The sequence below is a fragment of the Pinus tabuliformis genome, chromosome 3_1, assembly GCF_031772625.1.
Source record: "Pinus tabuliformis cultivar Carrire ecotype Pingquan chromosome 3_1, CPIR1, whole genome shotgun sequence".
Taxonomy (NCBI): Eukaryota; Viridiplantae; Streptophyta; class Pinopsida; order Pinales; family Pinaceae; genus Pinus; species Pinus tabuliformis.
This window is the reverse complement of record NC_142301.1, coordinates 474,390,867-474,408,601: the sequence shown is the minus strand read 5'-3', so window position 1 is coordinate 474,408,601 and position 17,735 is coordinate 474,390,867. Positions and strand designations below refer to the sequence as shown.

General features: G+C 37.3%; 1 protein-coding gene across 1 annotated transcript; it reads left to right on the top strand.

Annotated features, from left to right (window-relative positions):
• The first annotated feature begins 990 nt into the window (after positions 1-990).
• LOC149187839 (uncharacterized) lies at positions 991-2,529 on the top strand. The gene has a single exon (XM_089409786.1). The coding sequence runs from the start codon at positions 991-993 to the stop codon at positions 2,527-2,529; it is 1,539 nt and encodes a 512-aa protein (XP_089265912.1).
• Positions 2,530-17,735: the final 15,206 nt, after the last annotated feature.

Here is a 17,735-nt window from a genome sequence, read left to right as displayed (position 1 = left end):
CTTATTAGTGTTGTAGTCCTTCACAAGGAATGAACTTAGGACACAATAAATACCTTCTAACAACCATCCAATTGTAGTTAAGATCCCAACAAAATTGTCTAATCTAGACACTCATCCACTTAGTAAAACGTCAACATGAGAACAACATTCAATATACCTTGACTAGCAGCCTTCTTTTGCCTCTTTAGGTCTCAACCCTGTGCAAACATCTAGAGTTTTTCATAGCTCTAGTTAGAGCTTCTCACAGTCCATGTCAACGTAATTTCTTCCCTCAAAGCTTCGAAAACCCTTCTCCACAAACTCCTCCTTTATGTGTTATATGTATTTTAGGTGCAAAGACCTCCACGGGAAGAAACCTCTATCAAGTAAGGTCGACTTGATCTTAATGTTATTTGAACCCACACATACAAATACCAAAAAGAAATATCAACGTTATTAATATATTTGTTACATATTTTCATATTCATTTGTTACATATTTTCATATTCATTGTAAAAACGTAGCGACAACTCACAGGTATCTGAGTGACAACTTCTACCGGTAAAACAAAATCAAGAAATTTAACACTATAAATGAGAAATATCCATGAAAATTGAATACACGCATAAGCAAACATCATCTCTGCCACCGATATTAATTATCTCACTTTGCAGGAATGGGAAAACATTTGAAAAATATCCCAAAACCAATTTTTTTCAATGAAAAATATAAAAAATATCTCTCACATATACATATTACAGGCAGAAATAAAAGTTTTCGAAAATAATCTAATTATGAAAACAATAAATAAATAAAATAAATCACCTCTCCAAAAGCTTTCCAATACCAAAAAGAAATATCGAATGTCGGCTCCCCCGGATATCGATAGCCAAACCGATTAAATAGACGCCGAGTTTAGCTTTGTTACACTATAAAAGATGAACAAAACGTTTCTGTGTAGTCCATGAAACCCAACGAAGGATTCACCTCAACATCCTCAAAAGTTTAGCGATGGAATATCACGTGACTAAGAAGGCAAGGTATGAACAACCAGAAGATGAGATGCCACTGCAACAACCACACATAACTTCTGCTGGGAGCTCACATTTTCTCCCATCTGAGGAGGTCGCGGAGTCTCTCAATGAAAACCAACCTCATTCTCAAGAAGAAGAAGAGGATGAAGCGACGATAGAGAGAGTTTCGTCATCCATGGATTATTTCCAGAACCTGCGAAGGCGAGAGTGGTGCGATGACGAAGACAATAGAAAGCTTCCAAATATTTTTCGGGAGTATCATTTACGAGCATTTGACTTTGAATTTGGCATGCAAGTTGCCGATGTTCTCATAGTCCGCGACATATTATTTGTAAATTATTTCTACGAATATATTGTTCCATTGCGACTCTATGGAGAAATGTCGCAAATTACTGACAAGCGTGGGCGGCCCATCGCAATAAAGTTTGAGACTATTGAATCGTTGTGGTATAATTGTCACGATAATTCATTGATAGTCCGAGCGAAGACTACGAATGACAACGATCAAGAAATGACAATACTTGTAAGCTTAGACGTTGCATCTATAGCAGCAGGACGATATCCAAAACAAAGAGAACTCTTTCAACAAGATCTAATAGAAGATTGTGATTTTGATTTTCCAAATTGCAGAGGCATGATTTATGATAAGAATGAGATGGTATTCAAATTTTTTGAATTGAAAGAGTACACGGAATTGTTCAGAATTCAGGATTCAACTGACAAAAACTTAACATCAAAGTGCAGGTTTGGAAGTCCAGGAAATACGGACATGCTAATAATGATTCAAAATAAGAACGAAGATGAGAGGACAGAAGTTTTATTGAGAATTTATTCCAAAGCTACTGGACAACTTCGAAAAGAAATTTCCATACCTGTCTCTCCACAAAGCTTCATTGAGTTCTTGCACTTATGTGGCCCTGATAGAATATTTGTTCACCAATGGTATTTAAAGATGCAGGTCATGGATATATCTTCTGAAATTTGTAAAATAATAAAATCAACTGACATTCTTCTTGCTCGCCCACCTCTCTATTTAGCCAAAAGAAGTGGCGTATTGTGCATCACAGAAACAAGTGTTTATCTCTGTGATTTACAAGGTGAGATTGTGGTCACATTTGAGGACCATAGCGTTTTTGACTCCTACTATGGCAAAGGTTGGTACGTTACAACCGAAGAGGACATTTTCATTTCTGCTTGCGGTGTTGGCGAAGTTCCCGACTCCATCAATATTAGTAGCATTGTTACAGGAAAAAGGTTGGGAAAGATTACAACTGATGCTCCAAATTGTGTTTCTGAGTTGAGAGAAACGGCCTTCGAAGATATGCAAACCTATGCATTCGTATACGATGAAAGGACTCATGATATTATATCAGGAGATACTAACGGAATTATTTATGTATGGTCGAATAAATTGTGCCGTGACGTGCCATTATCAATATCAGACGATGATGAGGGTGACGCGCCAATATCAGAGGACGATGAGGATGAAGGAGGAGACATTGAGGCCCGACAATAGGCCGCCGCTCGACCTGTCTAGCTTAGAGTATTTTAGGTTTTTTATTTTTATTTTATTTAAATGTATTAAATATTATATAATAATTTTCATAATTTAATTATATAAATATATAATTAAATTATAGGAGATTTATTAAAGAAATTTATTCTAAACAATTTTACAAAGAATTCCAAAATATATTAAAATAATTATTTTTTAAAATTAAAATTGAATTTATTTATTTGAGAAAATAGAAATTATTAGAATTTATTTATTGTGAATATAGATTTAAAATTTTAATTTAATTAATAATTAAATGAGTTTTGATTTTATGATACTTGGTAATCCATAATACTCTATGCAACTTTATTTAGACATACTTTTATTATTTGTCAACATTTTTCTATTTAAGATATTTTAAATGGCTGTAAATGTAAGACGGAAAAGTTATGTTTTTTCTTGCTAAAAAGAGGTTTTTTAAAGAAGTTTTTAAAGTAATTATAATTGTGTTCTTAAATAATAATAATACATATAATAATTATTAGTTGCTAATAGTTAATGTCTATCAATTTTTTATTATTCAAAAAATCCATTATATTTAAAATACTATATTTATATTTCCTAAATAAAATTAGATCATTATTAAATACCTTATAGTTTGAATTATTAATTTTTTTTATACATTTATAAAATTATTATTTTAATCAATAAAAAATATTTTTAAAATCATATTTTAAAATACATTTATAAAAATTATTACATATTTAGTTTTATAAAATAAATAATATTAAAATTTTATTATAAAAATATTTAAAAGTTTGGAAAATTTTTATTAAAATTAATTGTATATTCCAATTATTTATATTAAAATCTTAAAATAAATATTAAATTCCTAAAATAACTATCTACCTTTAGTTGTAAAAAAATGTTAAAACATATTTCCTACCTTGTACAATATTGTTATCATATGAATATATATATATATATATATATATATATATATATATATATATATATATATATAATCCTAAATTTTAAAATAAAATATAATTGAATTGTAAATGTATTTTCTTGACACACTTAACCAAATATTTTCATTATATTATTTAATTAATTTTATTATATAAATATTTCAAGTTTTAAGTTGAGATATTCCCTAAACTATTCAATAGCAATCTCAATATGTATATCTCATAAATTTAATAAAGTATAATTTGTTCAAACCTCAAACATTCTACACTATTTGAAAAAAAACATCCATCTTGACTTGAACCTAAAATCCCCTTTCTAACTATGGAAATACAATGTGACTTCTTCATAAATATTTTCACTTTGTAGAGTCTACCAATACAAATACAAAACATGATGCTTTCATCCTAAATTTTAAGCTTTTATTCACAATGGATAACAACATATTTTTTTGTGTATAAAAGTACAAAACATGCCAATGTTTTATACTTAGAGTCTCTAAAGTTTTGGCTATGTTTCCCTTTGTTACTCATGTGTTTCATTTTACTCACTTCTAACACTTTGTTTTATTTTGAATAAAAGGAAGTGATTCCTAACTTTACAAGAAATTATATGAGAGTTGGTGATATGTGTTTCATAGAATTTCATTTATTAACAAATTTATTTCTCTTTTTGAAAGGACAAGGCATCATGTCTTTAAACATTCTTTGCATTTAATATCCATTTTGTGAGCATTCTTTAGGTGTCATAGGTTTATGGATATTCTAGAGTTCTCATGGATGCTCAAGATGACCACATGTCCCCGAGTTGGAGTCCACTATTACACCTTATATTCTGTGAAGTGTACCCAACATATTTTTACTAAATGTGACCATCACGGTGAGCTAAATGTGTGATGATTGATGTATTTTATTTTGTTTAGTTTTATTTCTACATCTAACTACTCCTTTATGGTAATATCACTCCATACAGTTAGGAATTTGTCTTGGATAGGTATTTAGGCATGTTGAGGTGGATATACAAGAAAACATCAACTAGAGATCCCACAATTACTCACTTAATTTATGTACTAGGCAAATGTGTTTTTCTCAATATAAATATTGGCATACCTATAGTTTAGCACTCCTATTTTGTACCCCACATGCACCCCTTACCATATTTTTGTACCACACGTTGGCGAGGAACTATTGAAGATGAAGTTACTCTCATTCATGTTCAATGGGTGTTCCTTCCAATTCAATAATAGAGTAGGACGTAGCTCTCTACCAAGTGGTTCAGTGAATAAAAAAAGGCTTTAGTCAAGTAGATTTGTAAAAACGGTAGATACATTTCCTTCTCTTCACTTGGGGTTTTCTTCTTCAACAAAGAAGAATATTAATGATCTTAAGGAAAAAAGATTGATTGATAAGTTCATCAAGCTTCTACCTTGTTATAGCTATGTTTTGGACTAGATATCTAACAATTAGGAAAATCATGAACCAATTTATGTTCTATACTATGGTAAAGGTTATTATAATTTTATCTTCTATGAAAAAGAATATATGGATCTCATATTTAGATTTATGGATTATTTCATGGGCTCAAGTGGTATGTTTTTCACCTAATGAACTCTATTTCAATCCCAACACTATTTTTTATGTGCATGTATGGATTAGATTGCCAAATATTCCCCTAGTTTGCTAGGGTGATGGTATTTTTAGACTTATTGGAGACAAATTGGTCTAATATATTACTTCTTCATATGTGAAGGAGAATAAATTCTCATGTGCCAGAATTAATGTTGAAACATATTTTGCAATAGGACTGCATAAGGCTATTCAACTTGACTTGAAGGGTTGGATCCATCTTCAAGCCTTGGATTATGAGTAAGTCCCCTTTAAATGTAATTATTTCCATGAGTATGATCACTTTGTGAAAAGTTGTCCTAAGGATCTAGTATTTGAGCCTCCTTCTATCCCAATGTCATCTTGTCAATCTAATCATGAGAAAGGAACATTCAAACAAGTTTCAAGGAAACTTAAGAATAAGTTGTCTAAGAGATAACATCCTACAAAGAGGTTTGAATTTCAATAGCCCTCTCACTCCAGTAATAGATTAGAGTTTTACAATCTTTACGGGCTTACAACAAGGCTAGAGAATCCAAATCTCATCCAACTCACCATTTTAATCAACCAATTCTAAATCAAGTGCATTCAAAGACCACCATTTCTTCCATCTAGAAAGAGGTTGTAACTAAGGAAAATAAAAAAAATTGTTGTCTTAGAAAAGAAGCAAGAAGAAGAGGAAAAGTGTTTAATCCTTCCTCCTCTTTTCCTTCATATTCTTATGTTTAAAAAATCAATCCATTTTTCTCTCCTCTAATAACACTAAGCAAAAATTTATCATGTAGATCTAATAAAGGTTCATCTAGCTGAAATATTTTGTTTTTGCATTAGTTTGACCCAACAATTTTTAAGAATCTTCCCTTATACAAAAAAAACTATTATGTTTAATCTTCGACACTTTTAGTATTATTGGATCTCTACATCTTTCTTGAATAATTTTTTGCATTCTTCCTTTGAATCCATTGATTTTTTTTTACATTGTTGTGTTTAAGCTTCAATGATTTCATTGTTAGATCCCTTTATTGTTTTCTTAAAAAAAAAATCCCTGGTAGCATTTGTTCACATGTACTTTAGTTGTGTGGTCAGCACACACATTTTTAATCATAACTTAAAAAGGAGAGATATTAAAAGTTAAACATGAGAGATTTAAATGTGAAAACTAATTGTGAAGATAATTTACATTAAGGAGAAAGGAGATTAAAATTATTTACAATAAGGAGAAAAGAGATTAAAAGTGAAAACTAAACAGAAAACAAATGTCAAATAAACTCCGACTTTAGTTTTGTCCAGTATAACAAAAAGTTTCAAGATGGGGATGTGAGAATTGGGCTTTCTTCCTTGACGTATATTCTGTGTAGTGCGTAGTGGGAACTGGAAAAAGAAAAAGAAAGTAGTTAATGAAACTGAAATAACTGCCTCCTCTAACTGGAAGGATTTCCAGGAAAAGGAATGGGGGGGTGGACAGTTTTCTCTGTGCTGTAGAGAGAGACAGAAGAAAAAAAGGAAAAAAAACCTTGTTTTGGACTAAGTCTGGTAGTGACCAGATAGTCAAGCACTAAGTGCTGTCTTACTGAGGATTGTGATCCGGTAAGGGTAAGCTTGGGGGGAGGCTCAGGTCCCGGAGGACAAGTCTCATGGATGGGTGGATAACGAGCTTGACACAGGAATTTACAGGAGACTTACTGAAGAGATTTTTCCATCGGCAACAAACAGGTAAGTAGCTAAAACTCTGAAGTATCTGCAGTTATTTACATAGTACAGGTAATTTAGAATACCTATAGCTAACAGCGACAGAATCTCCAAAATACTGGTAGATAGTAAACTGTAGCTATTTATGCAAGATTCGGAATGCATACTGTTATGTTTAAATAAGTACCATAGTTATTCGCACAACTGAAATGGGAAGATAAACTGTTATAGTAACATGAATACATTAGCAGGAGATAGGGTTAGAGCATGATGGTCGGGTAACATGCGAACAGACCTAAGAGTCCTGTAGTAGGATCGACCCCTATCATATAAGGAACATAGAAAGCCAAAGTACCATTAACTGTGTAACTATAACCTTGAAAAGAACTCCTTTAGATAGCTCTCAGGTTGCTAGGTCTGAAGGACGGTAGAGTCGAAACAAAACCCTTAAGACTCCATTCGGGTCAAGTCTGCGACAGGGATGACTCGGTGGATACCTGCGGCTGGCCGTAGCCGGACTCTGCCAATATTCTTTTCAAAGATAAACAGTTCGAAGACAAAACCTAACCTACGCATGGATTACACATAATAACCAGAATCTGAGCGGTAATACTGCAAGCAGACTTTCATAGCATTAAACCTGAATACGCGACAGTGTTATTCATTAACATATAAACAGTATTGGTTCATCAACATAGAGACGGTATTACTTCATCAACAGATGAACAAAATTATTTTATCAATAGGTAAACAATATCATTCTATCAGCCAATAGATAATAATCTTTATCCAGACGGTCTGCATCAGCTGTAACAAACAGAGAAACCATCATCCTAGTGAACGGGCAGTCATGTGCTAAATACTGTAACCATGAAGGGAACCATTATTGTTGAAATAGAAAATCCGGCTAAGCCATGACATTCATAAGTGAGAGCTATAGAGAAAATCTTATATAGCATACAGAATCAACTTCTCGATAATAAAGGAACAACATAAAGTTTATATCCAAAGTTTGAATGTAAGACTGAAGGTCTTTCTCTTGACAGAACTCAACATCGAGTTCGTCCTTACATCTATAGAATGAAATCCAGGGCGAACTCGTTGGAAACCCTTAAGTCCGGCTGTAAAAAGGGACAAATGCCGTCATAAATCAAAGATATGGTAATACGAGATTAGAACCCAGAACGAGAACTTAAATAAGCAAACTGTATAATGTTCAAGCCGACCCTTACTGGGAAAACCTCACGCGGAAAATAAAAGTAAACCAATATAGTTAACATGGCATTGCATTTAAAACAAGAACCGTCAAACCCATATGGGTCCAGTCCCAAATCTATTAATTCGGAAGGAAACATGATGGGTATGTAAATTTAGCCATCAATACAAATAAAATATGACAAAACAATGTACAGTAGTTACATAGACACAGTCGAGTTGTATAGTCTCATGGACTTGAGACTCAGACTCAAACTGCTGTGGAAGAAGGGAAAGTTTAACCAGCTTCCACCAAGATCAAACCCTACACGCATGGACCCGTAAACTCATAAGTCCTTGACCGCCATCTGCGTCAATCGTAGAGGGATAAGGTGGCTGGGGTTTGCAAAATAAGCATAGAAGTATAAATCACAGAGGAAATATAACCTGAAACATGGAACCAAGAGTATTTACCCATAAGGTAAGTTAGAAATGATTTGTGTACCTGTAAACATTCGGGAGGATAACGCCGGAGAGAAGAGAAGACCGCCGAGGGAGCCTTGATAGCGGATTATCTCCATCTGTCAATCAACAGTGTGCAGTCGTTATTCTGTGTGTTAATTAAACAACTCTAAAAATCAATGAGAACATTTACAGATGGAGCTCTTACCATGCGCATTTGGAGACTTACATCCTCGGAGCGGAGACCATCACGGTGAGGTTGCATGTGGGCAAGAAGCGGCAGCAGAGGAATGGCGCCGGAATATGAGACAGATCTCCAGTTACAATGAAGAGATGCACAGAGTGCCGGAGCGCTGAACAATAACCAGCCAAATCGCAAAGAATCCGGAATATTGAGTTTATAAATGCAAAGTCTCAACCTTGAGACGTGGAGCAACCTTCGCCTTCGATCCTTCCCGGAATCCTTACACCGTCGATCATGGCGGTAAAACCAAAGTGCAAGCGCGAGAGAGTTCCAGCTTGGAAAGCCATGCCCGAGCACGTGATCAGGCCGGCAGCCTTAAAAGCCAGTCCAGGTGTCTAGCGGAGGGAGCGCCAGCATATAATGTTGGTTGGGTTGTTCTATAATCACATAAAAGGTTAACCTTGGCATAGTATCGAGACAGCATGGTAGCGTAATGGCGTTTGACATTTAGGCCATATGTTAACTTAAACCATTGATTCGATAATAGAAATATTTAAATGCCAATTATAAATGACATAGGAATATACGACTAAGTTAATGATGGTGCAGACATCATAGTAAAATTTGTTTTTACATGCTTAAAGACAGGTTAGATATGTGACAATTGGTATCAGAGCCCGGGTTGCCATACTGTGGCCTCTCGGGTATGAATAGCATGTTTTCCTTTAAAAAAAAAAGTCCTTATAGCATTGATATTTCTTGATTGAGGTGATTAAATTGTGCCAGAAGCTCACAATGTTGACTGTTTTATGATTAGAACAGACCAGGTGAATATAGGGAAAATGAATCCGGGAAACAACCCAGAGTTTTGGGTGCAGTTGGGGGAGGAGACCCGTAGTACAAATCTGGCCATATTAGAAACAGTTCAAGAGCTGAAGAATGAAATGGCTCGGTTGCGTGAGGACAATGCACGTTTGACAATGAGCAGGAAAGGATATTAAAAAGTTTGTCTGACAAACAGAACCCGCCACTGGCCAACCCTAGCGCAGAGCAACAGAGAATGACGGAGGAGCAGCGTTATCACGCAGAATCTGAGATTCCAGAAGATGGAGAAGATCAATCTGATAATGCATCAGAACATCAGACTTCAAAGCGGCAAAAGGTGGAATTGCAGGGAGAATTCCGGAAAATTAAACCCCCACACTACGATGGAGAGCAAGAGGAAGCAGCTGAAGCATGGCTGATTAACATGAATAAATATTTCCAGCTATATGAGTATGACCATAACTTGAAGGCACGATTGGCCATTTTTCAATTGCAAGGGAAGGCAACATTGTGGTGGGAAGAAGTTAAAATCGTAAAGGGGGTAAGTGAGCGAACCATAACATGGGAAAAATTTCAAAAATACTTTAAAGAGAGATATTTGACAGAGTGCTTTTATGATGAAAAAGCAAATGAATTCCATGATCTGCGATTGGGACAACAGACTATGGATGAGTTCATCAATCGTTTCACCTCCTTGCTCCGTTATGTACCCTACCTGAAAGAAGAAAAAGCAAAGGTGCAAAGGTTCGTTAGCAGCCTGCCCATGTATATGAGAGAAAGGATTGAATTTGACAATCCCAGAACCATGGATGAAGCTATCTGTAAAGCCAGAATGTGCTACCAGCAGAGCAAACAGAAAGGGGACAGTTCCAATAGAAAATGGAATGAGAAAAAGAGTAGTAAAATTGTGGGAAACAATAGAGGAGGCCGGGTTGGTGGAGCTAAAGGAAGCGTCAAAGGCCAGAGTAGCAGAGCAGCACCGAGAAGCTCATTCAGGTCCAAGCCTATTAGTGAAACCAGAATGGGAGAGCCATCCATCAAATTGGATAATGAGGGAGCAACCAGACCCCCAGTACAGTGCTGGGGCTGTGGCGGACCACACTATGTCAAGAACTGTCCGCAACGGAAGGGAACTGATCAGATCTCTCAGATTCATGAGGCATCAACCGTGGGCAACGTGGGGCGAAGTGTGCCAAAAATTAATGCAGCCTTGGACGACCGCCAGGCAGAATATCAGCCCACCATGGTAGAATTCGAAGGTAAAATTTCAAACCTTTCTATCACTGTTCTAATTGACCCAGGAGCTACTTTAAGTTATATTAGTCCAAAGATAGTTGAACAGTGTAAATTGCAGCCTGAAAAATTCAAGAATCCGTGGCTGGTACAGCTAGCTACAGGTGCTAAAAGACGAGTAATGGCAAAAATCAAAAACTGCCCCATAACGGTAGCAGGACAGCAGGTGGTAGCAGATTTGAACATGCTTCCACTTGGATCCTATGACGTCCTAATTGGGATGGATTGGTTAGAAAAGCATTGGGCTTTAGTGAACTGCAAAATGAAAGTCATACGATTCAAGGATGACTTGGGAATGGAACAGGAGATGCAGGGAATTAAACGGCCAGTGCAGGTCCGGCCAATCACTACATCCCAGTTAGTGAAATTCATTCAGAAAAGATGCCAAGTGTATGCCATTAAGGTAAATTATGTAGAAACCAAAGATAAAGGGAGTCCGCTAGACCATCTTCCAATAATAAAAGAATTTGCGGATGTGTTTCCGGAGGAAATCCCTGGATTACCTCCGAAGAGGGATATTGACTTCACCATAGAGTTAATACCAGGTGCTGCCCCAGTTTCGCGGACACCTTATAGGATGAGTGTACCTGAGTTGACTGAGCTGAAAATGCAATTACAAGAATTGCTGGATAAAAATTATATCCGTCCCAGTGTATCTCCATGGGGAGCACCGGTGCTATTTGTCAAGAAGAAAGATGGAACCTTTCGGATGTGTATCGATTACCGACAGCTGAACAAACTCACAATAAAAAATAAATACCCCTTACCTCGGATTGATGAGCTTTTTGACCAGGTCAAGGGGGCGACAGTATTCTCCAAAATCGATCTGCGATCTGGTTACCATCAGATCAGAATTAAAGAAGAAGATATTGTTAAAACAGCTTTCAGAACCCAATATGGGCACTACGAATTTGTAGTGTTGCCTTTCGGATTGACTAATGCACCCGCCACATTCATGTGTTTGATGAACAATGTGTTCCATCAGTTTTTAGACAAGTTTGTACTAATATTCATTGATGATATTCTGATCTATTCTCATTCCAAGGAGGAACATGAGGAGCACCTCCGGATAGTGCTGCAAACCCTGCGAGAGCATCAGCTGTATGCTAAATTCAGCAAGTGCAATTTCTACAAAGAAGAGATTCAGTATTTAGGCCATGTGATCACCAAGGAAGGGATTGCAGTGGATCCTGAGAAAATTAAAACCATAATGAATTGGCCCGTGCCTAAAGATGTGGCGGATATCAGATCTTTCATGGGGTTAGCAGGGTACTACAGAAGATTCGTGGAGGGTTTTTCGAGAGTGGCATATCCTATCACGTCTTTACAGAAGAAAGGGAGGACATTCAAATGGACTTTGGAATGTCAGCAAAGTTTTGAACGACTTAAACACTTACTCACTACTGCTCCCATCTTAAGCATAGCTGATCCTAATAAGGATTATGTAGTATGTACTGATGCTAGTCGGGAAGGTGTTGGGGGTGTGCTAATGCAAGAAGGGAGAGTGATCGCCTACGAGTCAAGAAAGCTGAAAGAACATGAGCATAAGTATTCTGCCTACAACTTGGAGTTGGCAGCAGTTATACATGCCCTTAAAATGTGGCGACATTATCTTTTGGGTAAGAAGTTTCTGTTATTAACAGACCATCATAGCTTGACAAACTATTTCAGTCAGCCCACATTGAATGAAAGGCAAGCCCGTTGGGCAGATTTCTTAAGCGGGTTCGATTTTGATATCAAGCATCTGAAAGGAAAAGAAAATCGTGTAGCAGACGCTCTAAGCCGAAAAGTACAATGTTTATATGAAGTTACTCTCAGCAAGTGGGAAAACTCCTTGCAAGAAAAGATAAAAACAGCAGCAAACCAGGATGCCGAATATCAGCAATTGAAGCGACAAAAGTCACTTTCCAGCCAGGAAAGCCAACAAGGGTATGAAGTGAGCAAGGATGGAATGCTGTTTTACAAAAAACGACTGTTTGTACCAAATGACAATAGTCTTAGAAACTTAATTCTGAATGAGTTTCATACTAGTCACTACACAGGTCATCCTGGATACCAGAAAATGCTTGCTGCACTTCGGAAGGAGTACTACTAGCCAGGAATGAAAAGACATGTAGCTGAATATTTAGCACGATGTTTAGAGTGCCAACAGATCAAGACAGAGAACCAACACCTGGCTGGGTTATTGCAACCCCTACCAATTCCGGATTGGAAGTGGGAGATTATATCCATGGATTTTATAACTGGGTTGCCTAGAACAAAGAGGAACAATGACTCTATCATGGTGGTAGTTGATAAATTGAGTAAAGCAGGCCACTTTATTCCAGTGCAATCGACCTACAGGGCAGTCCAAATTGCACACATATTTATGCAGAATGTGTTCAGACTCCACGGGCTTCCAAAGATTATAATATCAGATCGGGATGTAAAGTTTACATTCGCTTTTTGGAAAGCACTATTTGCAGAATTGGGTACACAGTTGAAATTTAGTACAACATACCATCCCCAGACTGATGGACAGATGGAGAGAGTGAATCAGGTGTTGGAAGATATGCTGAGAGCGTGTGTAATGCAAAAACCGACTCAGTGGGAAGATTACTTACACCTGGTGGAATTCGCTTATAACAATGGATATCACACATCAATTCAAATGTCTCCATTTGAAGTCTTGTATGGACGCAAATGTCGGACGCCCTCAAATTGGAGTGGCCCAGAGGATAAGTTAAGGTTGGGACCCGAAATGCTCAAGGAAATGGAGGACATGGTCAAAAGGGTGCGAGCTAACCTGAAGGCCGCTCAAGATCGGCAAAAGAATTTTGCAGATCGGAAAAGAAGGTTCAAAGAGTATCAGGTGGGTGACCACGTTTATATAAGAATACAAGCCAAGAAGAGTACTCTACAATGGAGCAGTTGCGCTAAACTCACGCCTCGTTACTTTGGACCTTTTAAGGTCTTGGCAAGAGTTGGGCCAGTAGCTTATCAGCTAGCTTTACCAAGCCACATTAGAATTCATAATGTCTTCCATGTATCCATGCTTAAAAAGTATATTTATGACCCTAAGCATGTGATCAAGTGGCAAGATATACGGGTAAGAGTTACTTTCAATTGAACTAATTGGAGAAGTGTCAAGAGATAGAAAACTGACACTGTTATTGTTTGCAGGTCGAACCGGAAGGAGAGGTCTTGGTCGAGCCGCTGAGCATTCTCGACCGGAGAGAAGTACAGCTGCGGAAGCGGGTTATTACCCAAATTAAAGTGCAGTGGCAGCACTATGGGCCGGATGAGGCTACTTGGGAAGATGAAGAGCTTTTTCGGAAATCTTATCTGGAGCTGTTTGAGAACATTAGACATCGGGACGATGTCCAAACTCAGGGGGAGGAGATGTGATGACCCCGTAAATGTAATTATTTAAATTTTACTGTGGTAAAAACTGAATGACATTGAGGAACTTATTTTCTTTTAAGAGTAATCTGTTAATTTTAAATATGCATTAAAATAATGTTTAAAGAATTACTCAGAAAAGCATTGGGCTCCCAAAAGGGATCTGGAAAAAGAAAAAGAAAGTAGTTAATGAAACTGAAATAACCACCTCCTCTAACTGGAAGGATTTCCAGGAAAAGGAATGGGGGGGTGGACAGTTTTCTCTGTGCTGTAGAGACAGACAGAAGAAAAAAAGGAAAAAAAACCTTGTTTTGGACTAAGTCTGGTAGTGACCAGATAGTCAAGCACTAAGTGCTGTCTTACTGAGGATTGTGATCCGGTAAGGGTAAGCTCGGGGGGAGGCTCAGGTCCCGGAGGACAAGTCTCACGGATGGGTGGATAACGAGCTTGACACAAGAATTTATAGGAGACTTACTGAAGAGATTTTTCCACCGGCAGCAAACAGGTAAGTAGCTAAAACTCTGAAGTATCTGCAGTTATTTACACAGTACAGGTAATTTAGAATACCTATAGCTAACAGCGACAGAATCTCCAAAATACTGGTAGATAGTAAACTGTAGCTGTTTATGCAAGATTCAGAATGCATACTGTTATGTTTAAATAAGTACCATAGTTATTCGCACAACTGAAATGGGAAGATAAACTGTTATAGTAACATGAATACGTTAGCAGGAGATAGGGTTAGAGCATGATGGTCGGGTAACATGCGAACAGACCCAAGACTCCTGTAGTAGGATCGACCCCTATCATATAAGGAACATAGAAAGCCAAAGTACCATTAACTGTGTAACTATAACCTTGAAAAGAACTCCTTTAGATAGCTCTCAGGTTGCTAGGTCTGAAGGACGGTAGAGTCGAAACAAAACCCTTAAGACTCCATTCGGGTCAAGTCCGCGACAGGGATGAATCGGTGGATACCTGCGGCTGGCCGTAGCCAGACTCTGCCAATATTCTTTTCGAAGATAAATAGTTCGAAGACAGAACCTAACCTACGCATGGATTACAAATAATAACCAGAATCTGAGCGGTAATACTGCAAGCAGACTTTCATAGCATTAAACCTGAATACGCGACAGTGTTATTCATTAACATATAAACAGTATTGGTTCATCAACATAGAGACGATATTACTTCATCAACAGATGAACAACATTATTTTATCAATAGGTAAACAGTATCATTCTATCAACCAATAGATAGTAATCTTTATCCAGACGGTCCGCATCAGCTGTAACAAACAGAGAAACCATCATCCTAGTGAACGGGCAGTCATGTGCTAAATACTGTAACCATGAAGGGAACCATTATTGCTGAAATAGAAAAGCCGGCTAAGCCATGACATTCATAACTGAGAGCTATAGAGCAAATCTTATATAGCATACAGAATCTACTTCTCGATAATAAAGGAACAACATAAAGTTTATATCCAAAGTTTGAATGTAAGACCGAAGGTCTTTCTCTTGACAGAACTCAACATCGAGTTCGTCCTTACATCTATAGAATGAAATGCAGGGCGAACTCGTTGGAAACCCTTAAGTCCGGCTGTAAAAAGGGACAAATGCCGTCATAAATCAAAGATATGGTAATACGAGATTAGAACCCAGAACGAGAACTTAAATAAGCAAATTGTATAATGTTCAAGCCGACCCTTACTGGGAAAACCTCATGCGGAAAATAAAAGTAAACCAGTATAGTTAACATGGCATTGCATTTAAAACAAGAACCGTCAAACCCATATGGGTCCAGTCCCAAATCTATTAATTCGGAAGGAAACATGATGGGTATGTAAATTTAGCCATCAATACAAATAAAATATGACAAAACAATGTACAATAGTTACATAGACACAGTCGAGCTGTATAGTCTCATGGACTTGAGACTCAGACTCAAACTGCTGTGGAAGAAGGGAAAGTTTAACCAGCTTCCACCAAGATCAAACCCTACACGCATGGACCCGTAAACTCATAAGTCCTTGACCGCCATCTGCGTCAATCGTAGAGGGATAAGGTGGCTGGGGTTTGCAAAATAAGCATAGAAGTATAAATCACAGAGGAAATATAACCTGAAACATGGAACCAAGAGTATTTACCCGTAAGGTAAGTTAGAAATGATTTGTGTACCTGTAAACATTCGAGAGGATAACGCCGAAGAGAAGAGAAGACCGCCGAGGGAGCCTCGATAGCGGATTATCTCCATCTGTCAATCAACAGTGTGCAGTCGTTATTTTGTGTGTTAATTAAACAACTCTAAAAATCAATGAGAACATTTACAGATGGAGCTCTTACCATGCGCATTTGGAGACTTACATCCTCAGAGCGGAGACCATCACGGTGAGGTTGCATGTGGGCAAGAAGCGGCAGCAGAGGAATGGCGCCGGAATATGAGACATATCTCCAGTTACAATGAAGAGATGCACAGAGCACCGGAGCGCTGAACAATAACCAGCCAAATCGCAAAGAATCCGGAATATTGAGTTTATAAACGCAAAGTCCCAACCTTGAGACGTGGAGCAACCTCCGCCTTTGATCCTTCCCGGAATCCTTACATCGTCGATCATGGCGGTAAAACCAAAGTGCAAGCGCGAGAGAGTTCCAGCTTGGAAAGCCATGCCCGAGCACGTGATCAGGCCGGCAGCCTTAAAAGCCAGTCCAGGTGTCTAGCAGAGGGAGCGCCAGCATATAATGTTGGTTGGGTTGTTCTATAATCACATAAAAGGTTAACCTTGGCATAGTACCGAGACAACATGGTAGCGTAATGGCGTTTGACATTTAGGCCATACGTTAACTTAAACCATTGATTCGATAATAGAAATATTTAAATGCCAATTATAAATGACATAGGAATATACGACTAAGTTAATGATGGTGCAGGCATCATAGTAAAATTTTTTTTTACATGCTTAAAGACAGGTTAGATATGTGACATGCGTGAAATCCAACGAAGAATTCACTTATTTAGCGATTTTCCACTCTCAACAGTCTAGCCATGGAAGAGCACATAAAAAAAAAGGCAAGGTATGAGATAATATTGCTACAACTAGACATAACTTTTGCTGGGAGTCCACGTAGTCTCTCCATGAAAAAAAATTCATTCTCAAGCAAGAAGAGGAAGAGATGACAGAAAGAGTTTGGTCATCCATAGATTATTTCCATAGCCTGCAAATGAGAGAGTGGTGCAAATGAGAGAGTGGTGCAACGACAAAGACAATACAAAGCTTCCAAATATTTTTCAGGAATATCATTTACGAGCATTTAACTTTGTATTTGACACTATTGTTAGCAATTCTCTCATAGTGTGCGACATATTATTTGTAATTTGTAGCCACTGTTATCTTGTTCCATTGCGACTCTATGGAGAAATGTGACCACTTAGTGATGAGCATGGGGCTTCCCATCATAATAAAAAGGCTCATTGTTGATATGTGTTATAATTGTCACAATAATTGACTGATAGTCAGATTGACCGATATATGTTATAACAATAATTCATTGATAGCCGAAGGAATGTTAAGCCTTGTAAACTTAGACATTACATATTTATAACAATAATTCATTGATAGTCGAAGG

Bases quoted from the DNA above. Each gene is read 5' to 3' on its own strand.
- LOC149187839 (XM_089409786.1), top strand. From the start codon at position 991: ATGGAATATCACGTGACTAAGAAGGCAAGGTATGAACAACCAGAAGAT.